The sequence below is a fragment of the Oncorhynchus mykiss genome, chromosome 5 (assembly GCF_013265735.2).
Source record: "Oncorhynchus mykiss isolate Arlee chromosome 5, USDA_OmykA_1.1, whole genome shotgun sequence".
Taxonomy (NCBI): Eukaryota; Metazoa; Chordata; class Actinopteri; order Salmoniformes; family Salmonidae; genus Oncorhynchus; species Oncorhynchus mykiss.
This window is the reverse complement of record NC_048569.1, coordinates 46,221,240-46,241,291: the sequence shown is the minus strand read 5'-3', so window position 1 is coordinate 46,241,291 and position 20,052 is coordinate 46,221,240. Positions and strand designations below refer to the sequence as shown.

General features: G+C 41.6%; 1 protein-coding gene across 4 annotated transcripts in view; it reads right to left on the bottom strand.

The window, feature by feature from the left end:
- Positions 1–18,138, bottom strand: part of LOC110523953 (tyrosine-protein kinase JAK2) — a 77,423-nt gene extending 59,285 nt beyond the window's left edge. For all 4 annotated transcript variants that reach the window (XR_002473508.2, XM_021603119.2, XM_021603120.2 and 1 more), the window contains exon 1: positions 17,777–18,138. Coding sequence is in view for 1 of the 4 variants with exons in the window: in XM_021603121.2 (XP_021458796.2) it covers positions 17,777–17,864 (88 nt within the window). In the remaining 3 variants the exon portion in view is untranslated. The remainder of the gene's footprint in view (positions 1–17,776) is intronic.
- Between the last annotated feature and the right edge of the window lie 1,914 nt (positions 18,139–20,052).

The following is a 20,052-nucleotide window of genomic DNA, read 5'->3' as shown; positions in this document are numbered from 1 at the left end:
ATTGTGTCCACAAGAGACTAGACGCTGGCAGATGCATTCCCTTGGGGGAAAGGAAATGGGTTAACCACGTACAGTGTGTTTACAGTGCCTTGCGAAAGTATTCGGCCCCCTTGAACTTTGCGACCTTTTGCCACATTTCAGGCTTCAAACATAAAGATATAAAACTGTATTTTTTTGTGAAGAATCAACAACAAGTGGGACACAATCATGAAGTGGAACGACATTTAGTGGATATTTCAAACTTTTTTAACAAATCAAACTGAAAAATTGGGCGTGCAAAATTATTCAGCCCCTTTACTTTCAGTGCAGCAAACTCTCTCCAGAAGTTCAGTGAGGATCTCTGAATGATCCAATGTTGACCTAAATGACTAATGATGATAAATACAATCCACCTGTGTGTAATCAAGTCTCCGTATAAATGCACCTGCACTGTGATAGTCTCAGAGGTCCGTTAAAAGCGCAGAGAGCATCATGAAGAACAAGGAACACACCAGGCAGGTTCGAGATACTGTTGTGAAGAAGTTTAAAGCCCGATTTGGATACAAAAAGATTTCCCAAGCTTTAAACATCCCAAGGAGCACTGTGCAAGCGATAATATTGAAATGGAAGGAGTATCAGACCACTGCAAATCTACCAAGACCTGGCCGTCCCTCTAAACTTTCAGCTCATACAAGGAGAAGACTGATCAGAGATGCAGCCAAAAGGCCCATGATCACTCTGGATGAACTGCAGAGATCTACAGCTGAGGTGGGAGACTCTGTCCATAGGACAACAATCAGTCGTATATTGCACAAATCTGGCCTTTATGGAAGAGTGGCAAGAAGAAAGACATTTCTTAAAGATATCCATAAAAAGTGTTGTTTAAAGTTTGCCACAAGCCACCTGGGAGACACACCAAATATGTGGAAGAAGGTGCTCTGGTCAGATGAAACCAAAATTGAACTTTTTGGCAACAATGCAAAACGTTATGTTTGGCGTAAAAGCAACACAGCTGAACACACCATCCCCACTGTCAAACATGGTGGTGGCAGCATCATGGTTTGGGCCTGCTTTTCTTCAGCAGGGACAGGGAAGATGGTTAAAATTGATGGGAAGATGGATGGAGCCAAATACAGGACCATTCTGGAAGAAAACCTGATGGAGTCTGCAAAAGACCTGAGACTGGGACGGAGATTTGTCTTCCAACAAGACAATGATCCAAAACATAAAGCAAAATCTACAATGGAATGGTTCAAAAATAAACATATCCAGGTGTTAGAATGGCCAAGTCAAAGTCCAGACCTGAATCCAATCGAGAATCTGTGGAAAGAACTGAAAACTGCTGTTCACAAATGCTCTCCATCCAACCTCACTGAGCTCAAGCTGTTTTGCAAGGAGGAATGGGAAAAAATTTCAGTCTCTTGATGTGCAAAACTGATAGAGACATACCCCAAGCGACTTACAGCTGTAATCGCAGCAAAAGGTGGCGCTACAAAGTATTAACTTAAGGGGGCTGAATAATTTTGCACGCCCAATTTTTCAGTTTTTGATTTGTTAAAAAAGTTTGAAATATCCAATAAATGTCGTTCCACTTCATGATTGTGTCCCACTTGTTGTTGATTCTTCACAAAAGAATACAGTTTTATATCTTTATGTTTGAGGCCTGAAATGTGGCAAAAGGTCGCAAAGTTCAAGGGGGCCGAATACTTTCGCAAGGCACTGTATGTACCATATTTAATTAAGGGCGTTTTCACATTTGAAATTCATTACCCTGTTTCGGTTTCCTGGAGCGTTTGAGAATTCTATAGAATACAGTGCATTTGGAAAGTATTCAGACCCCTTCCCTTTTTTCACATTTTGTTACGTTAGCCTTTTTCTAAAATGGATAAAATAATTTTGCCTCAATCTACACACAAGACCCTATAATGACAATGCGAAAAGGTTTAGTTATTTATTATAGATTTAAAAAAAACAGAAATACCTTATCTACAGAAGTATTTAGACCCTTTGCTATGAGACTCAAAATTGAGCTCATGTGCATCCTGTTTCCATGGATCCTCCTTGAGATGTTTCTACAACTTGATTGAAGTCCACCTGTTAATTTTTCTACCATTACTAAAATATCAAAATATATGGATATGATTTGGAAAGGCACACACACCTGTCTATATAAAATGTCACAGTTAACAGTGCATGTCATAGCAAAAACCAAGCCATGAGGTTGAAGGAATTGTCCGTAGAGCGAGACAGGAGCCAAACTGAGTAAATCGGGAGAAGGACCTTAGTCAGGGAGTTGACCAAGAACCTAATGGTCACTCTGACAGAGTTCCAGAGTACCTCTGTGGAGATGGGAGAACCTTCCAGAAGGACAACCCTCTCTGCAGCACTCCACCAATCAGGCCTTTATGGTAGAGGGACCAGATGGAAGCCACTCCTCAGTAAAAGGCACATGACAGCCCGCTTGGTGTTTGCCAAAAGTTACCTAAAGACTGAGAAACAAGATTCTCTGGTCTGATGAAACCAAGTTTTAAATCTTTGGCCTGAATGCCAAGCGTCACATCTGGAAGAAACCTGGCAGCATCTCTATGGTGAAGCATGGTGGTGGCAGCATCATGCTGTGAGGATTTTTTCAGCGGCAGGGACTGTGAGACTAGTTCGGATCGAGGGAAAGATGAACGGAGCAAAGTACAGAGAAATCCTTGATGAAAATCTGCTGCAGAGCGGTCAGGACCTGACTGGGGCGAAGGTTCCCCTTCCAACAGGACAATGACCCTAAGCACACAGCTAAGACAACGCAGGAGTGGCTTCGGGATAAGTCTCTAAATGTCCTTGAGTGGCCCAGCCAAAGCCCGGACTTGAACACGATTGAACAACTCTGGAGAGACCTGTCAGTCAAATGACCATCAGCTGTTATATGTCAACTAGGCTTACTTTTACTTTGCTGCTTTTTGGGTGAAGTTTGTCGACGGTCATTTTTTTTCATGACGGACTTCACACATAATAGGCGGTTACACGATTATACAATTACTGTGCCAGCCCTACAGCTTCCCTATGAATCAGGGCTGAACCTGAGGACGGTGTAGATGTCACGGACTCTGCAAAGCAGTATCTACCTACCTACCGGCAGATAATTGTTGGCATTCTACAGTACATGGCATCAAGATGATAATGAGCAAATCTGATCAGATACCATTATGTATGAAATCAATAAAGAATATAAAACAAGAGGCTAAAAAAAACAAGTACACCATAATTAGGCTCCATTTTTAGTAGCTAAAACATTCCCTGGCCTTGGTCAGATATTTAGATCTCTCTCGTAATGTTTTCCTTATTGACATCTCCGCCTGAGGAAGTCTTACCCCGTAATCTATGGATTTCACGACTGGGAATACAGCAACATTATCTCTGCGGCCAAAAGGAAGGCCTCTAAAAATGTTGGCCCGAAAATATGGCGCCATTGGCCACACACACTACCCCAAACTAACTTTGCCACCGCTGCTGAACAAAAATCCTATGGGAAGCACTAGAATTGGTGACGTGAGAATAGTCTACACTTGTAGCTGACTTCTGAAAAGCACTCGGGCACTGCCATTATGCTAGTACATCACGTCATCAGTAATAACGATGGAAAGTAAGTGCAAACCAAAACGTATGCTAAACAAGGTCCATATTAACCAGCAGTCAAAACATGTTTCAAGCTATCATTGCGTCACACAATGGACTGCTTATTGTGCTTCAGTTCTTCAATGTGTCATTTGGGGAGTCCCTGCAGACCGATACCAGGAAAAAGGAAGTGAACATAAAAGTAGGTCGACACGTAACGTATAGCTTCGGCCTAACTGTGACTATTTACACAGATTGCTAGACGTGACACACTTCCTCTATTAGAATCCTTGCATTTCTCTAGAATTTTCAGCATACACAGCTCCGATCATATAGGTAGTAGCCCAGGCAGAGCTGAAAATGACAAGAGAAGCAAAAGTAGCTGTGGTCAACTGATGTAGGCTACTAACTCTACATCACGTGGTTGCTCGGTCTCACACATGAACAATTGTCATGGGCTAAATTCATTTCTACAGCTGTTTGAACTCCAACAGGTGGGAAAAGTTAAGTCACATGTGCATCCCAAATGACACCCCATTCCGTTTATAGTGCACTACTTTTTGACCAGAGCACTAAGGGGAATAGGGTCAGGGAGATCGACTTCGAAATTGGAAGTCTACCCATGTACTGAGGACCTCGGGAAATGCCTTCAAAACCAGCCCCTAGGTGCAAAAGTGAGCGTTATTACCATCAAGAGCGCTTGGGTTTGCTACGGTGTTGTGGACAGGAATGGTGTCCATAATATATCTGTATTAATAGTGGAATGATAGTGTTTCACAGTATTACTTGCCCACCAGTGTTGTGACTGGCTGTGACTCGCCTATTGATTTCTCCCGCCGGAGTGGTATCCGTAGTCAAAGCTATTTATTCTGACTGTGATATATTGTGGAAATTGCTCTGTTATTTCCTGGTTGCTAAAATTCGCTCAATTTAAGTTTGTGAGAAAACAAGCAATGTGTACATCAATGTGTGCATATCATCTAAATCTCTTCTTTTTTTTTTTTACATTTTATTTACAGCTGTTTGAAGCTGGTAGACCAAACCTGAAAGTAAAAAGACTGGAGAGCTAATCTGCCATGTTAAAGGGAAATGGGATGCGGGGAAGACTAGTTTTGAATGCACTAGGCTGCATTCAAAACATATCTCCCTGTGAAACACTATCATTTCACTATTACTGCAGATATATTATGGATATTTATTGAAATCACAAAAATAAAAATAAAAAGCATCCCCAGTCTAGCACCTTTAACAATTCAGAATGAGGGCTTGAACTAAACGCTGAAATTTGGAGAAATGGAACGATACAGAGAAGCAGGAGCAACCCAGCGTATCAAAAACACTTTGAAATGTGACATTTGGAGCAGAGTATGTGAGCGGAGCTGGAGAGGAGCGTGCCCAATTTGACTGGAGTGGGGAGCGAGATTCGCAAAGGATGGATTTTTGGCCTTCTCGCCCACTCCAATAGCACTCACTTCACGAGCTCAGGGAGTACCCGGCCCAGCATGAATTTGTAGTCGACTTGTGTGCTGCTTTAAGCCCCTTGCTTTATAGCTACTGCCATGGAGATCGCTAAATATTTTCATAAAGAAACTGATAACACAGTTGCAAAATCAAGGTGACTTACAAAGATGGACCAAGAGCAAGAGGGAATGCGTGGATGTAGTGTTCACAACTAAATAATCATTGTGGAACCTGAAAATACACAAATCCCAAAAGCATGACGGTGAAGGATACTTACTACAAGCTAAAAGAAAGGAACGAGGTGGGTAGCTAATTAGGTGTCATTGTAGCAAAGTATTAATAATAAAAAAATCGGATCTTTCAAAATTTTTCATTTTTGTTAAATTATCTATACAATAAGCCATAATTGACTTTGGCTAAACCTGGCATATTCCAACTTTCAAGGAGCTTTCACTTTTAAAATTGGGTTGTTTTTGCCTAAAAACCTTTAAGCCTACCTATAGAACCCTCTTAGGACTCACTTCCCCCATCTGAGATATCTACTGCAGCCCTCATCTTCCGAATACAACACCCGTTCTGACAGTCTCATGCTGTTAAAGGTCCCCAAAGCACACACATCTTTGGGTCGTTTCCAGTTTGCTGCAGCTAGCGACTGGAACGAGCTGCAAGAAACACTCAAACTGAACAGTTCTCAATCTCTTCATTCAAAGACTCAATAATGGACACTCTTACTGGCAGTTGTGGCTGTATTGAGTGACGTATTGTTGTCTACACGTACAGTGCCACTGACACGGCCTGCAACGAAAACATGCAGACTCTCTTTCACTGCAGCCGAGGTGAGTAAGACATTTAAACGTGTTAACCCTCGCAAGGCTGCAGGCCCAGACGGCATCCCCAGCCGCGCCCTCAGAGCATGCGCAGACCAGCTGGCCGGTGTGTTTACGGACATATTCAATCAATCCCTATACCAGTCTGCTGTTCCCACATGCTTCAAGAGGGCCACCATTGTTCCTGTTCCCAAGAAAGCTAAGGTAACTGAGCTAAACGACTACCACCCCGTAGCACTCACTTCCGTCATCATGAAGTGCTTTGAGAGACTAGTCAAGGACCATATCACCTCCACCCTACCTGACACCCTAGACCCACTCCAATTTGCTTACCGCCCAAATATGTCCACAGACGATGCAATCTCAACCACACTGCACACTGCCCTAACCCATCTGGACAAGAGGAATACCTATGTGAGAATGCTGTTCATCGACTACAACTTGGCATTCAACACCATAGTACCCTCCAAGCTCGTCATCAAGCTCGAGACCCTGGGTCTCGACCCCGCCCTGTGCAACTGGGTACTGGACTTCCTGACGGGCCGCCCCCAGGTGGTGAGGGTAGGCAACAACATCTCCTCCCCGCTGATCCTCAACACTGGGGCCCCACAAGGGTGCGTTCTGAGCCCTCTCCTGTACTCCCTGTTCACCCACGACTGCGTGGCCACGCACGCCTCCAACTCAATCATCAAGTTTGCGGACGACACAACAGTGGTAGGCTTGATTACCAACAACGACGAGACAGCCTACAGGGAGGAGGAGTGATTAAGGAGATGATTGTGGACTTCAGGAAACAGCAGAGGGAACACCCCCCTATCCACATCGATGGAACAGTAGTGGAGAGGGTAGCAAGTTTTAAGTTCCTCGGCATACACATCACAGACAAACTGAATTGGTCCACTCACACAGACAGCATCGTGAAGAAGGCGCAGCAGCGCCTCTTCAACCTCAGGAGGCTGAAGAAATTCGGTTTGTCACCAAAAGCACTCACAAACTTCTACAGATGCACAATCGAGAGCATCCTGGCGGGCTGTATCACCGCCTGGTACGGCAACTGCTCCGCCCACAACCGTAAGGCTCTCCAGAGGGTAGTGAGGTCTGACACTGACACTGACTCAACTCCAGCCACTTTAATAATGGGAATTGATGGGAAATGATGTAAATATATCACTAGCCACTTTAAACAATGCTACCTTATATAATGCTACTTACCCTACATTATTCATCTCATATGCATACGTATATACTGTACTCTATATCATCGACTGCATCCTTATGTAATACATGTATCACTAGCCACTTTAACTATGCCACTTTGTTTACATACTCACCTCATGTATATACTGTACTCGATACCATCTACTGTATCCTGCCTATGCTGCTCTGTACCATCACTCATTCATATATCCTTATGTACATATTCTTTATCCCCTTACACTGTGTATTAGACAGTAGTTTTGGAATTGTTAGTTAGATTACTTGTTGGTTATTACTGCATTGTCGGAACTAGAAGCACAAGCATTTCGCTACACTCGCATTAACATCTGCTAACCATGTGTATGTGACAAATAAAATTTGATTTGATTTTGATACCTTCCTTCCCTTTGTGCTGTTGTCTGTGCCCAATCATGTTTCTACCATGTTGTGGTGCCACCATGTTATGTTGTGTTGTCGTCATGTGTTGCCGACTTAATATGTTGTCGTCTTAGGTCTCTCTTTATGTAGTGTTGCGTGTTTAGTTCAATATTTTTATTCGATTTTTAATCCCAGCCCGTCCCCGCAGGAGGCCTTTTGGTAGGCCGTCAATAAGAATTTGTTCTTAACCTTTATTTAACTAGGCAAGTCAGTTAAACACAAAAACAATCATATTAATAGAAAAATTATAATAATCTGTGGCTCTCCTCTCTCTGGAGAGAGGATATTCTCCACCGCTGGCCTGCTCTGCAGACAATGAGCAGACTCTGGCCAAACTCGTGTTTCTAAAATTGAATTGAAAGGCACTGTAGACGGACCCTAATAATTAAAAACATGTTTATAAGTAAGTCAAAGCCTATATGTGCAATTTATAGACTACAATGATTCAATACAACAAAATGTTGTTTAAATGCTGAGCGCCAGGGCCTCCCAGGTGGAGCAGTGGTCTCTGGGTTCCCGCCCAGGCTCTGTTGCAGTTGGCCGCGACTGGGAGGTCCCTGGGGTGACGCACAATTGGCCTAGCGTCGTCTGGGTTAGGGAGGCTTTGGCCGGTGGGGATATCCTTGTTTCATCGCGCACCAGCGACTCCTGTAGCGGGCCAGGCGCAGTGCGCGCTAACCAAGGTCGCCAGGTGCACGGTGTTTCCTCCGACACATTGGTGCGGCTGGATTCCGGATTGGATGGCGCTGTGTTAAGAAGCAGTGTGGCTTGGTTGGGTTGTGTATCGGAAGACGCATGACTTTCAACCTTCGTCTCTCCCGAGCCTGTACGGGAGTTGTAGCGATGAGACAAGATAGTAGCTACTAAACAATTGAATACCACGAAATTGGGGAGAAAAAAGGGGGGTAAAAATTCAACAAAAAAACACTGAGCGCCTAATGTCACGACTCCTTACCAACCTAGTCCGTCACACCCGCAAACGCTTCACAATGCATTTCTTTGTACACTATAGACTTGAAATAATATTGCCTAAATAATTCATTTTGGTTCCTTCTTAGGCTCCCTGTCTAGCTACGGAAACATTTAGAATGTTTACAGTGCATTCGGAAAATTCAGACCCCTTTGACTTTTTCAAAATTGTGACATTACAGCCTTACTCTAAAATGTATTCAAATCTACACTCAATACCCCATAATGATGAAGCAAAAACAGGTTTACAATTGTTTTTAAATGAAATATCACATTTACATACAGTACCAGTCAATGGTTAGGACACACCAAAACTTTCGAGGTTTATTTTTTATTTTTACTATTTTCTACATATAAATAATAGATATAGAATAATAACGAAGACATCAAAACAATGAAATAACACATACGGAATCATGTAGTAAACAAAAAAAAGTAAAAATATATTTTAGATTCTTCAAAGTAGCCAGCCACCCTTTGCCTTGACAGCTTTGCACCCTCTTGGTACTCTCAACCAGCTTCATGAGGTTGTCATCTGGAATGCATTTCAATTAACAGGCGTTCCTTGTTAAAAGTTCATTTGTGAAGTTTCCTTCCTTCTTAATGCATTTTAACCAATCAATCAGTTGTGTTGTGACAAGGTAGGGGTGGTATACAGAAGATAGCCCTATTTGGTAAAAGACCAAGTCCATATTATGGCAAGAACAGCTCAAATAATCAAAGAGAAATGACAGTCCATCATTGCTGTAAGACATGAAGGTCAATCAATATGGAACATTTCAAGAACTTTGAAAGTTTCTTCAAGTGCAATCGCAAAAATCATCAAGCATTATGATGAAACTGGCTCTCACGAGGACCGCTACAGGAAAAGAAGACCCAGTTACCTCTGCTGCAGAGGATAAGTTCATTAGAATTACCAGCCATAGAAATTGCAGCCCAAATAAATTCTTCAGAGTTCAAGTAACAAACATTGTAAAATAAACTGTTCAGAGGAGACTGCGTGAATCAGGCATTCATGGTCGATTTGCTGCAAAGAAACCACTACTAAAGGACATTAATAATAAATTAGAGACTTGTTTGGGCCAAGAAACACAAGCAATGGACATTAGATCGGTGGAAATCTGACCTTTTGGCTGATGAGTCCAAATTTGACATTTTTGGTTCCAACCTCCGTGTCTTTGTAAGTGAACGGATTTACTCCGCATGTGTGGTTCCCACCGTGAAGCATGGAGGAGGTGGTGTTTTTCTGGTGACACTGATTTATTTAGAATTCAAGGCATAGTGGGACTTGAGGGAAAAATTATGTATTCACCTTATTTGTTGAATATGTAACAATTATTTACTTAAAGAGTAAGATATTTCGGTCCTGCTAATGCTGAGTTTTATGGTGTCCACTCTAGCTTCCTGCAGCTAGTCTGGGTGTCGTGGACATGGGTTTTACTAGAGATAGCTGGAGCTGGCAATTGATTGACCTGGTGATAAAACCTACAGATGGCATTCCAGTGACAGAATGTAGGGTGATTGTAACTGGGTTACAGAGGAGTAGAACAATGCTTCATTGTCTCATATTCCTGGCATCTGGGGAACTAAGTCAAACACCATCCTACGTAGAAAACCAAGGTGGCTTATGGGAAGGTTAGAAATGACTGACTAAGTAATCTTGGTATGAGCAATTTAAAAACTGTGCATCGTCTGTAAAGGCTCTCAGCCTAACAGTCAGAACAAGAATGTTGGGCTGACTGTCTCATTACTGCAATAATTCATCGATATTAAATAAAGATGATTGTTTGAAGAACTGACCAAGTCTCTCTCAGTACTGAATTTCCACGACAGACTATCAATTGTTTTTCAACAGGACAATGACCCAAAGCACCTCCAGAGTGTGTAAGAAGTGATGGAGTGCTGCATCAGATGACCTGGCCTCCACAATCACCCGACCTCAACCCAATTGAGATGGTTTGGGATGAGTTGGACCGCAGAGTGAAGGAAAAGCAGCCAACAAGTGCTCAGCTTGTGGAAAATCCTTCAAGACTGTTGGAAAATAATTGCAGACGAAGCTGGTTGAGAGAATGCCAAGAGTGTACAAATTATTTGGTTACTAGATGATTCCATGGGTGTTATTTCATAGTTTTGATGTCTTCACTATTATTCTACAATGAATGAGGAAGTGTGTCCAAACTTTTGACTGGTACTGCAAATTTTCAGGCCCTTTACTCAGTACTTTGTTGAAGAATCTTTGGCAGCAATTACAGCCTTGAGTCTTCTTGGTATTACGCTACAAGCTTGGCACACCTGTATTTGGGGAGTTTCTCCAATTCTTCTCTGCAGATTCTCCAAAGCTCTGTCAGGTTGGATGGGGAGCTCTGCCTCTGGCTGGGCCACTCAAGGACATTCAGAGACTTGTCCCGAAGCCATTCCTGCGATGTCTTGGTTGTGTGCTTAGGGTCATTATCCTGTTGGAAGGTGAACCTTGGCCCCAGTCTGAGGTCCTGAGCAGGTTTTCATCAAGGATCTCTATACTTGGCTCCATTCATGTGACTAGTCTCCCATCCCTGCCACTGAAAAACATCCCCACAGCATGATGCTACCACCACCATGCATCACCGTAGGGATGGTGCCTGGATTCCTCCAGATGTGACACTTGGCATTCTGGCCAAAGTGTTCAATCTTGGTTTCATCAGACCATAGAATCTTGTTTCTCATGGTCAGAGTCCTTTCGGTGCCATTTGGCAAACTCCAAGCGGGCTGTATTTTACTGAAGAGTGGCTTCCGTCTGGTCTCACTACCATAAAGGCCGGATTGGTAGAGAGCTGTAGAGATGGTTGTCCTTCTGGAAGGTTCTCCCATCTCCACAGAGGAACTCTGGAGCTCTTTCAGAGTGACCATCAGGTTCTTTGTCAACTCCCTGACCAAGGCCCGTCTCCCCCGAATTGCTCAGTTTGACCGGGTGTCCAGCTCTAGTTAGAGTCTTGGTGGTTCCAAGCTTCTTACATTTAAGAATAATGGAGGACACCGTGTTCTTGGGACATTCAATGCTGCAGAATTTTATGGTACCCTTCCCCAGATCTGTGCCTCGACACAGTCCTGTCTCGGAACGCTAGTTGACAATTACTTCGACCACATGGCTTGTTTTTTTCTCTGACATGCACTCTGGGACCTTATATAGACAGGTGTGTGCACCTTCCCAAATAATGTCCAATCAACTGAATTTACCACAGGTGGACTCCAATGAAATTGTAGAAACATTTCAAGGATGATAAATGGAAAGGATTCACCTGAGCTCAATTTCAAGTCCCATTGTAAAGGGTCTGAATTAGAGGTCAACCGATTATGATTTTTTCAACGCCGATACCGATTATTGGAGAACCAAAAAAAAAAAAGCCAATACCGATTAATCGGCCAATTTATTTATAATAATGTCAATTACAACAATACTGAATGAACACTTACTTTAACTTAATATAATGCATCAATAAAATCCATTTAGCCTCAAATAAACAATGAAACATGTTCAATTTGGTTGAAATAATGCAAAAACAAAGTGTTGGAGAAGAAAGTAAAATTGCAATATGTGCCATGTAAAAAAGCTTACGTTTAAGTTCCTTGCTCAGAACATATGAAAGCTGGTGGTTCAATATTCTCAGTTCTTCAATATTCCCAGTTAAGAAGTTTTAGGTTGTAGTCATTATAGGAAATATAGGACTATTTCTCTCTATACCATTTGTATTTCATATACCTTTGACGATTGGATGTTCTTATAGGCACTTTAGTATTTCCAGTGTAACAGTATAGCTTCCTTCCATCTCCTCGCCCCTACCTGGGCTTGAACCAGGAACACATTGAAGCTTCCACCCTCGAAGCATCGTTACCCATCGCTCCACAAAAGCCGCGGCCCTTGCAGAGCAAGGGGAACAACTACTTCAAAGTCTCAGAGCAAGTGACGTTTCCAATTGAAACACTATTAGCGCGCACCCTGTTAACTAGCTAGCCATTTCACATCGGTTACACCAGCCTAATCTCGTGAGTTGATAGGCTTAAAGTCATAAACAGCTCAATGCTTCAAGCACAGCGAAGAGATGCTGGCAAACACACAAAAGTGCTGTTTGAATGAATGCTTATGAGCCTGCTGCTGCCTACCACCGCTCATTCAGACTGCTCTATCAAATATCAAATTATAGACTTAATTGTAACATAATAACACACAGAAATACGAGCCTTAGGTCATTAATATGGTCAAATCCGGAAACTATCATTTCGAAAACAAAACGTTTATTATTTCAGTGAAAAACGGAACCGTTACGTATTTTATCTAACGGGTGGCATCCATAAGTCTAAATATTCCTGTTACATTGCACAACCTTCAATGTTATGTCATAATAACGTATAATTCTGGCAAATTAGTTCGCAAAGAGCCAGGCGGCCCAAACTGTTGCATATACCCTGACTCTGTTGCACAGAGCGCAAGAGAAGTAACAATTTCCCTAGTTTAATATTGCCTGCTAACCTGGATTTATTTTAACTAAATATGCAGGTTTAAAAATATATACTTCTGTGTATTGATTTTAAGAAAGGCATTGATGTTTATGGTTAGGTACATTCGTGCAAAGATTGTGATTTTTTCGCAAATGCGATTGTGTTAAATCATTCCCCGTTTGGCAAAGTTGGCTGTCTTTGTAAGGAACAAATAGTCTTCACACAGTACGCAACGAGCCAGGAGGCCCAAACTGCTGCATATACCCTGACTCTGTTGCACAGAGAAGAGAAGTGATACAATTTCCCTAGTTAAAATAAATTCATGTTAGCAGGCAATATTAACTAAATATGCAGGTTTAAAAATATATACTTGTGTATTGATTTTAAGAAAGGCGTTGATGTTTATGGTTAGGTACACATTAGTGCAACGACAGGGATTTTTTCGCGAATGCGCTCGTTAAAACCCGTTTGGCGAAGTAGGCTATGACTCAATGATAAATTAACAGGCACCGCAACGATTATATGCAACGCAGGACAAGCTAGATAAATTAGTCATGTGTAGTCAACTAGTGATTATGTTAAGTTTGTTTTTTACAAGATATGTTTAATGCTAGCTAGCACCCTACCTTGGCTCCTTGCTGCACTCGCATAACAGGTAGTCAGCCTGCCACGCAGTCTCCACGTGTAGTGCAATGTAATTGGCCATGATTGGTGTCCAAAAATGCCGATTACCGATTGTTAAGAAAACTTGAAATCGGCCATTCCGATTAAATCGGTCGACCTCTAGTCTGAATACTATTTTTGTTCTTTTATTTGTAATAAATTAGCTACATTTTGCTTTGTCATGATGGGGTATTGCGTGTAGATTTTTTGGGGAAAAGAATTAAATAGATTTTAGAATAAGGCTGTAACGTAACAAAATGTGGAAAATGTCAGGGAGAACACTTTCTGAATGCACCGTATATACTGTTTAATATGACATGTAGCCTACTTGAAATGAGCACCTTACATTCACCTTCTCATGTTGATTAAAATACTTTTCATTCCAATCATATGGTTTGGTTTCAACACTTCAAAACCAATGGTAGGTCCCGGTAGTCAAAAAAAAATAGATGTTGGTTAAATTGTGATTTTAATGAATGGAGCAAATTTGGAGCTCAACAATCCCCTAAACTCTGCTCAGCCACCCCTCTAACTCTAGATTACACACACACACACCCTCACTGGCGCAACCACACACACACAGAACTACGTACATAACCCTGGTTTGTCCATGGTGTTACCGGCTTATCAGGGCTTTGGGGGAAGCTGGGGAGAACCACTATCACTGCAGCCAGACTGTATCCTGTAGACTGTCCTGTACTGTCTACTCTGCCTTAATGTCACAAGGCTTGCTCCATCTACTCTACTGGGTCTGCAACTCCTAAAAACACTCCTGACCTCTGAACTGATAATGTCAAAAGGGACATCATGCAGCTAGCATGCGGCATATTCACACTAGAGTTCTACAACAGTTCCACCAATGGACAGTAGTATTCATGAGCAGGATGTCTAAGTCGCAAAGCTTGCGTAAAGCTACTGTGAGCATGCTGCTTACCCAACATTCCATTTTTGTGAACTCAAGTGCAGTTCGCTTACATTTTTGTGCAGTGTGAACATTCCAAAGGAACTCAGACCCCTCAAAAAGAGCCCCCCCCCCCCCCCCCCCCCCAAAAAGCGAACTGAACTGAGACCATCTTGTGAGTTTGATTCGCTTGAAGTCTGTAGTCCAGTTCCCTTTTTTAGGGCATTGTGAATACAAAGAGAATAGTTATTTTGCTTATTTTTACCACAGAATTCATTTTAAAGAAGACTACATGTGAAAACACCCTTAGGGGCTTTCACACCAAGTTATTTTGGAGCGTTTTTTCCAAACTCTGGTGTGTTTACCCCCTTAGTTTGGTTCATTTGGAATGGTGTGAACACAATCCACACTCGAGAGAGCACTGAACAACACACCTTGGTTAGCTCAAACAAGGGTAGTTTCGCCAGATTATTTTCGTACCGTGGTGCGGTTCGCTGCAGGGGAGAACACAGTCCGGAACAAACACAGCAAAAGAACCAGGGTCACGCAGTATTATTGTTTGACCATTCTGTGAGTATAGCGGCGAATTTAGGAGCACATGCTATGCAGATTAGGGGAGACGGGGGGCTATACAGGGAATATAGGCTACTGAATAGTAGGGATGTAACGGTACACATTTGTACTAAAGATTGTTTACCCAACTTTTTAAGAAAGCCGGTTAGTTTTATATTGGATATTTTTTCATGTCATTATCTATTGAACCAAGCATGCCATGACAATGAAAATGTTATATTCTGAATCAAATGAGGAGAACAATCCACATGCAATATGAAACTAATTTTACCTTGGCACTTATCGGCTCTGTAAAATGTTAGGTCTCAAATTTTGAGCACAGACAACCGGTAGAGTAAGTTTAAATTGAATTTTATTCAACATTCTGGCTTGTAAGGAACATTTACATGATTTTGCACACACGTCTCAGGCTGTATATACCAATTATTTGTGTATTACAGCCTGATTAAATCAGACTAGGTTCATTCTTGAATGAACTAGGGCAGGTGTTTTAAAACTGGTGTCCCGGGGTACTGCAGGGGGCCGCACTTTTTAAAATACGTTTTTGGGGAAAATATTTGGGGGGAATTTTTGGTGATTTTTTTTTTTTTATGAATATCATTTGCTGGAAAACAATACCATTGCAGATACCATTTTTATTTCTCTGCGTTCAGTAGGTAGGCAGTTAGAGATAATTTCACAATCCAATGCTAACTAGCGTTAGCACAATGACTCAAACTATCCTTTTAATCTGGAGGAAATTACAGTCATTGGAGCTATTACTGGGTTTTTCCTGTATAGAAAATTCTTAGACAGGCAGTCTAAGTGGTAATTTTTGGGATGAAAAAACAGTTTCGGTGTAACCTTAAATTTACAAAACCAGATAGAAAACTACATACATTTTTAAATAATACCATCTTTGAGAAATAACAATCAAATAAAAGCTACACAGTCAGGGAGAATCTAAAAAAAAAAAAAAAAGAGGAACGAAGCATTGGAAAATTTTGATTTACAACAGCAAACTTTCCTTTATGGTGCCAAAATACAGTGTACCTTTATGTTTCTAGCTAATAGACTATGTTAAGAGTATACACTTCATAGACCACACAGTGGCGTTACAACTGCCACATTTTTATCTCTCTTGGTCGGTTTGACTCCGAGTGATGAAATTTGGCACACATGCTCAAGGATGAGTCTAGCTAACCTGTAAACGTATGGTTAAGTTTGACCACATTGTGGCGCTGTTGGGACAGGAAAAAACATTATTGCAAGCTCATTGGCCATATTGTTTCAGCTAGAGTCTTAGAAAATATTGGGTTTTACGATGTGCAACCAGATTATATACACAACATCGGTCCAGCGGTTCTGGAGAAGACGTTTATAAAGTAGTCAACTTCAAATGGTCCAAAATACATCAAAAGCATATTATATTGATTTTGAGTTCTGATATTTGGCAAGCGTTGTAAACTGTACAGAGGTAGCTTATCTTAGGCCAATGTATAGAATTTGTCCTGATGGTGGCACAGTGGGCACTAGGGATGAGACAAACTGACAATTTGCTTAATGTTTAAACTACCATTTTTTTTTTTACGGTTTTCAGTTAAAATTCTAAGAAAATTCATACAATTCCATGTTAATTTACAATGCCGAATACTGGCCTTATATGTATAACCGCTAGGACCGGGCAGTTAAGTTATATCTACCGCAACCCTCTACAGAGAGAATGCAGCTACAGTAACATGTCGATAGCAACAATTGATCAATTCTCAGGAAATAAAAGTGCATTAGGTCTGTACCATTTCATACTGTAGAATTATGCTCAGCCTTTTTTTTAAAGTATATAATAAACGTCGCTGATTGATGTGCTGCTGTGTTGTTATTTTTATGCAGTTTTTTATGATGTGGTAGCTAGATGCGTTTTATTTATACTAAATGTCTTGGGAAATCACGGTATTTAACTAACTTAAAAGTAATGTTTTAGGAGAGAGTGGTCTGTTTTAGGAGAGAGTGGTCTGCGCGCAGGCAGCAGACAAGCAGGCTGCCCTCAGCAGCTCGACATTATTTGATTTACAGTTCTGATAGCCTTGATGAATTTTAGTCCCGTTTCAGAAACGGCAATCCTTTACAGACAAGTAAGATGTCCGTTCATATCACCGGAGGTTTCGAGTAAGAAATTGAAAAAACGTAGTGTAGCCTACCCTAACAGACAAACAAACATTCCGTAGCAGGGGGAACATTAAATTCCATCTGAAAAACGTCATCGATACAGACTTAACCTGCCAGTAAAACGGTGCGGCAGGTGGTTAGAGCGTTGGACTAGTAACCGAGGGGTCGTTCTGTCCCTGAACAAAGCAGTTAATCCACTGTTCCCCTGAAAACCGTCATTGTAAATAAGAACTTGTTCTTAACGATCTTAGTTAAATACAAATACAAATAAAACAAATAAAAGACTGTCCCGAAGACATCTGTGCCAGCATATTCTACACGCAGAAGACTTGCAGGCAGAGACAGAGCGAGGGAGAGAGGCAGGAGCGTGCACATATATTTAGGTAATCTGCATCTAACAATTTGATCTATTTTGAAGTTCGTCTCTGGTTTTGAATTATGAATTGCACAACTTCCCCGGGCTTTTATAGCGTATCGGCTATAACACGGAAAACAGCAAGATGGCTAAACTGGTCTGCTAAATGATTGACAGCATAAAGTAATTTACCTGGACGTTGTCCGTTCTGAATGTTGTAGCTACCGGGAAGTAAAATTTTCCGAATGACAGTTATGACTGTTGCAGAAGTCAAAACCATTAACGTTGCAGTCCGCGTGCTTCCCCATTAATTTCGTGTCTGGTTCTTGTTCCGATTCATTCTGGGTGCGAGATAACTCCGTGTAGAACGCTAGTTTGACATTTGACAGCAATCTAAATAGATTTCTAGAAAACTTTATCTTGCACAAAGTTTTCACTCTATAGCTGATCAATTAGCACGCAAACGTTGACAGTAGTATGCAGTATATTACTCACGGCTGGACCGTGACAAAACCAAGCAAAGTGTAATTTCAAGCCACTGTAGTCTGTAATACCGTTGGGGGGGGGGAGACAGACACACGACTTCTTCTATTATGTAATGGCAGACCTCAAACGAACGTTAAAGGTAAATGCCGCCACCTACTGTACTGGAGTGTGTGGTCAATCACGGTTTATAACATTAGCTCCACATTTTTAAATGCCCCTTCAGAGAAAATGTAAAAAAGAGTCGATCTGAATTTCTGTCTTTATCCATTTTGAAAGTGCTGAACGAATAGGCCGACCTCGTTGCAGCTCGTTTGCTTGCACTTGCTTATAGATAATGATATGAGAACAAACATTATGAATTTTCTGAACATAAAATGTAATAATGTTGGTGCATGGTTCAAAAGTCAAAACTCATATTGCCGTTCTTTATTATTGAAGCACAGTGGGGTTCTTATCGACTTACACAAATCCACAAGGAGTGAGTAGAAACCACATTTGTTTAAGAAAGTCAGCCGTATCAGCAAAGGTTTTAAAAAGTCAGTAAATGGGGCTGAATGAACAGTTTCGCTGCCAGACGAGGCTCTACTGATAGCCAGGTGTAGCGGTGGTAAGGATTCACTCCATGGTGCTGAAAGCTAAGCTCATCTGTTGGGACAGCTTTATGTAGGCCATAACAGTTTGTGTGCACCGTTTGGCACCGTTATAGTGCAATTGTTGAGTTTGCCCCACTAAGATTTACATGCTAAAATCGCCACTGATACAGTGGTTTGGTATATGAAACTATAACCTAAAGTTAGTTATATGTAACTTTATAAATAAGAATTCAGAAAGTATTCAACCACCTTGACTTTTTCCACATTTTGTTACATTACAGCCTAATTCTAAAATGTATTAAATTGTTTTTCTTTCTCATCAATCTACACACAATACCCTATAATGACAAAGCAAAAACAGGTTTTTCGAAATTTTACCAAATGTATGAACATTTAAAAAAACACGAAATATCACATTTACATAAGAATTCAGACCCTTTACTCAGTACTTTGTGCACCTTGGGCAGAAATTAGAGCCTCAAGTCTTTTTGGGTATGTATAATACTATGATGCTACAAGCTTGGCACCCCTATATTTGGGGAGTTTCTCCCATTCTTCTCTGCAGATACAGTACTCTTAGACTCTTTCAGATTGGATGGGGAGCATCGCTGCACAGCTATTTTCAGGTCTTTCAAAAGAGATGTTAGATCGGGTTCAAGTCCGCGATCTGGCTGGGCCACTCAAGGACATTCAGAGACTTGTCTCGAAGCCACTCCTGCGTTGTCTTGGCTGTGTGCTTAGGGTTGTTCTACTATTAGAGGGTGAAAGTGACCCCAGTCTGAGGTCCTGAGCTCTCTGGAGCAGGTTTTCATCAAGGATGTTTCTGTACTTTGCTCCGTTCATCGTATCCTCGTCCCTGACTAGTCTCCCAGTCCCTACCGCTGAAAAACATCCCCACAGCAAGATGCTGCCACCACCATGCTTCACCATAGGGATGGTGCCAGGTTTCCTCCGGACGTGACGCTTGGCATTCAGACCAGAGTTCAATCTTGGTTTCATCAGACCAGAGAATCTTGTCTGATCATCCATTCACCTACTCTGCGTCTCACAAATACACGGTGGTTGGAACCAAAAACCTCATATTTGGACTAATCTCACAACAGGTCTAATGTCCATTGCTCGTGTTTGTTGGCCAAAGCAAGTTTCTTCTTATTATTGGTGTCCTTTAGTAGTGGTTTCTTTGCAGCAATTCGACCACAAAGGCCTGATTCATGCAGTCTCCTCTGAACTGTTGATGTTGATGTATACGCTGATTCAGTGAGCGAGTTTATTAGCAAGTGTATCGGTGACTATTAAAACCTTCCCCAACCTGAAAGTGTGGATTGATGGCAGCATTCGCGCAAAACTGAAAGAGCATTTTTAATCAGGGCAAGGCGACCGGAACCATGA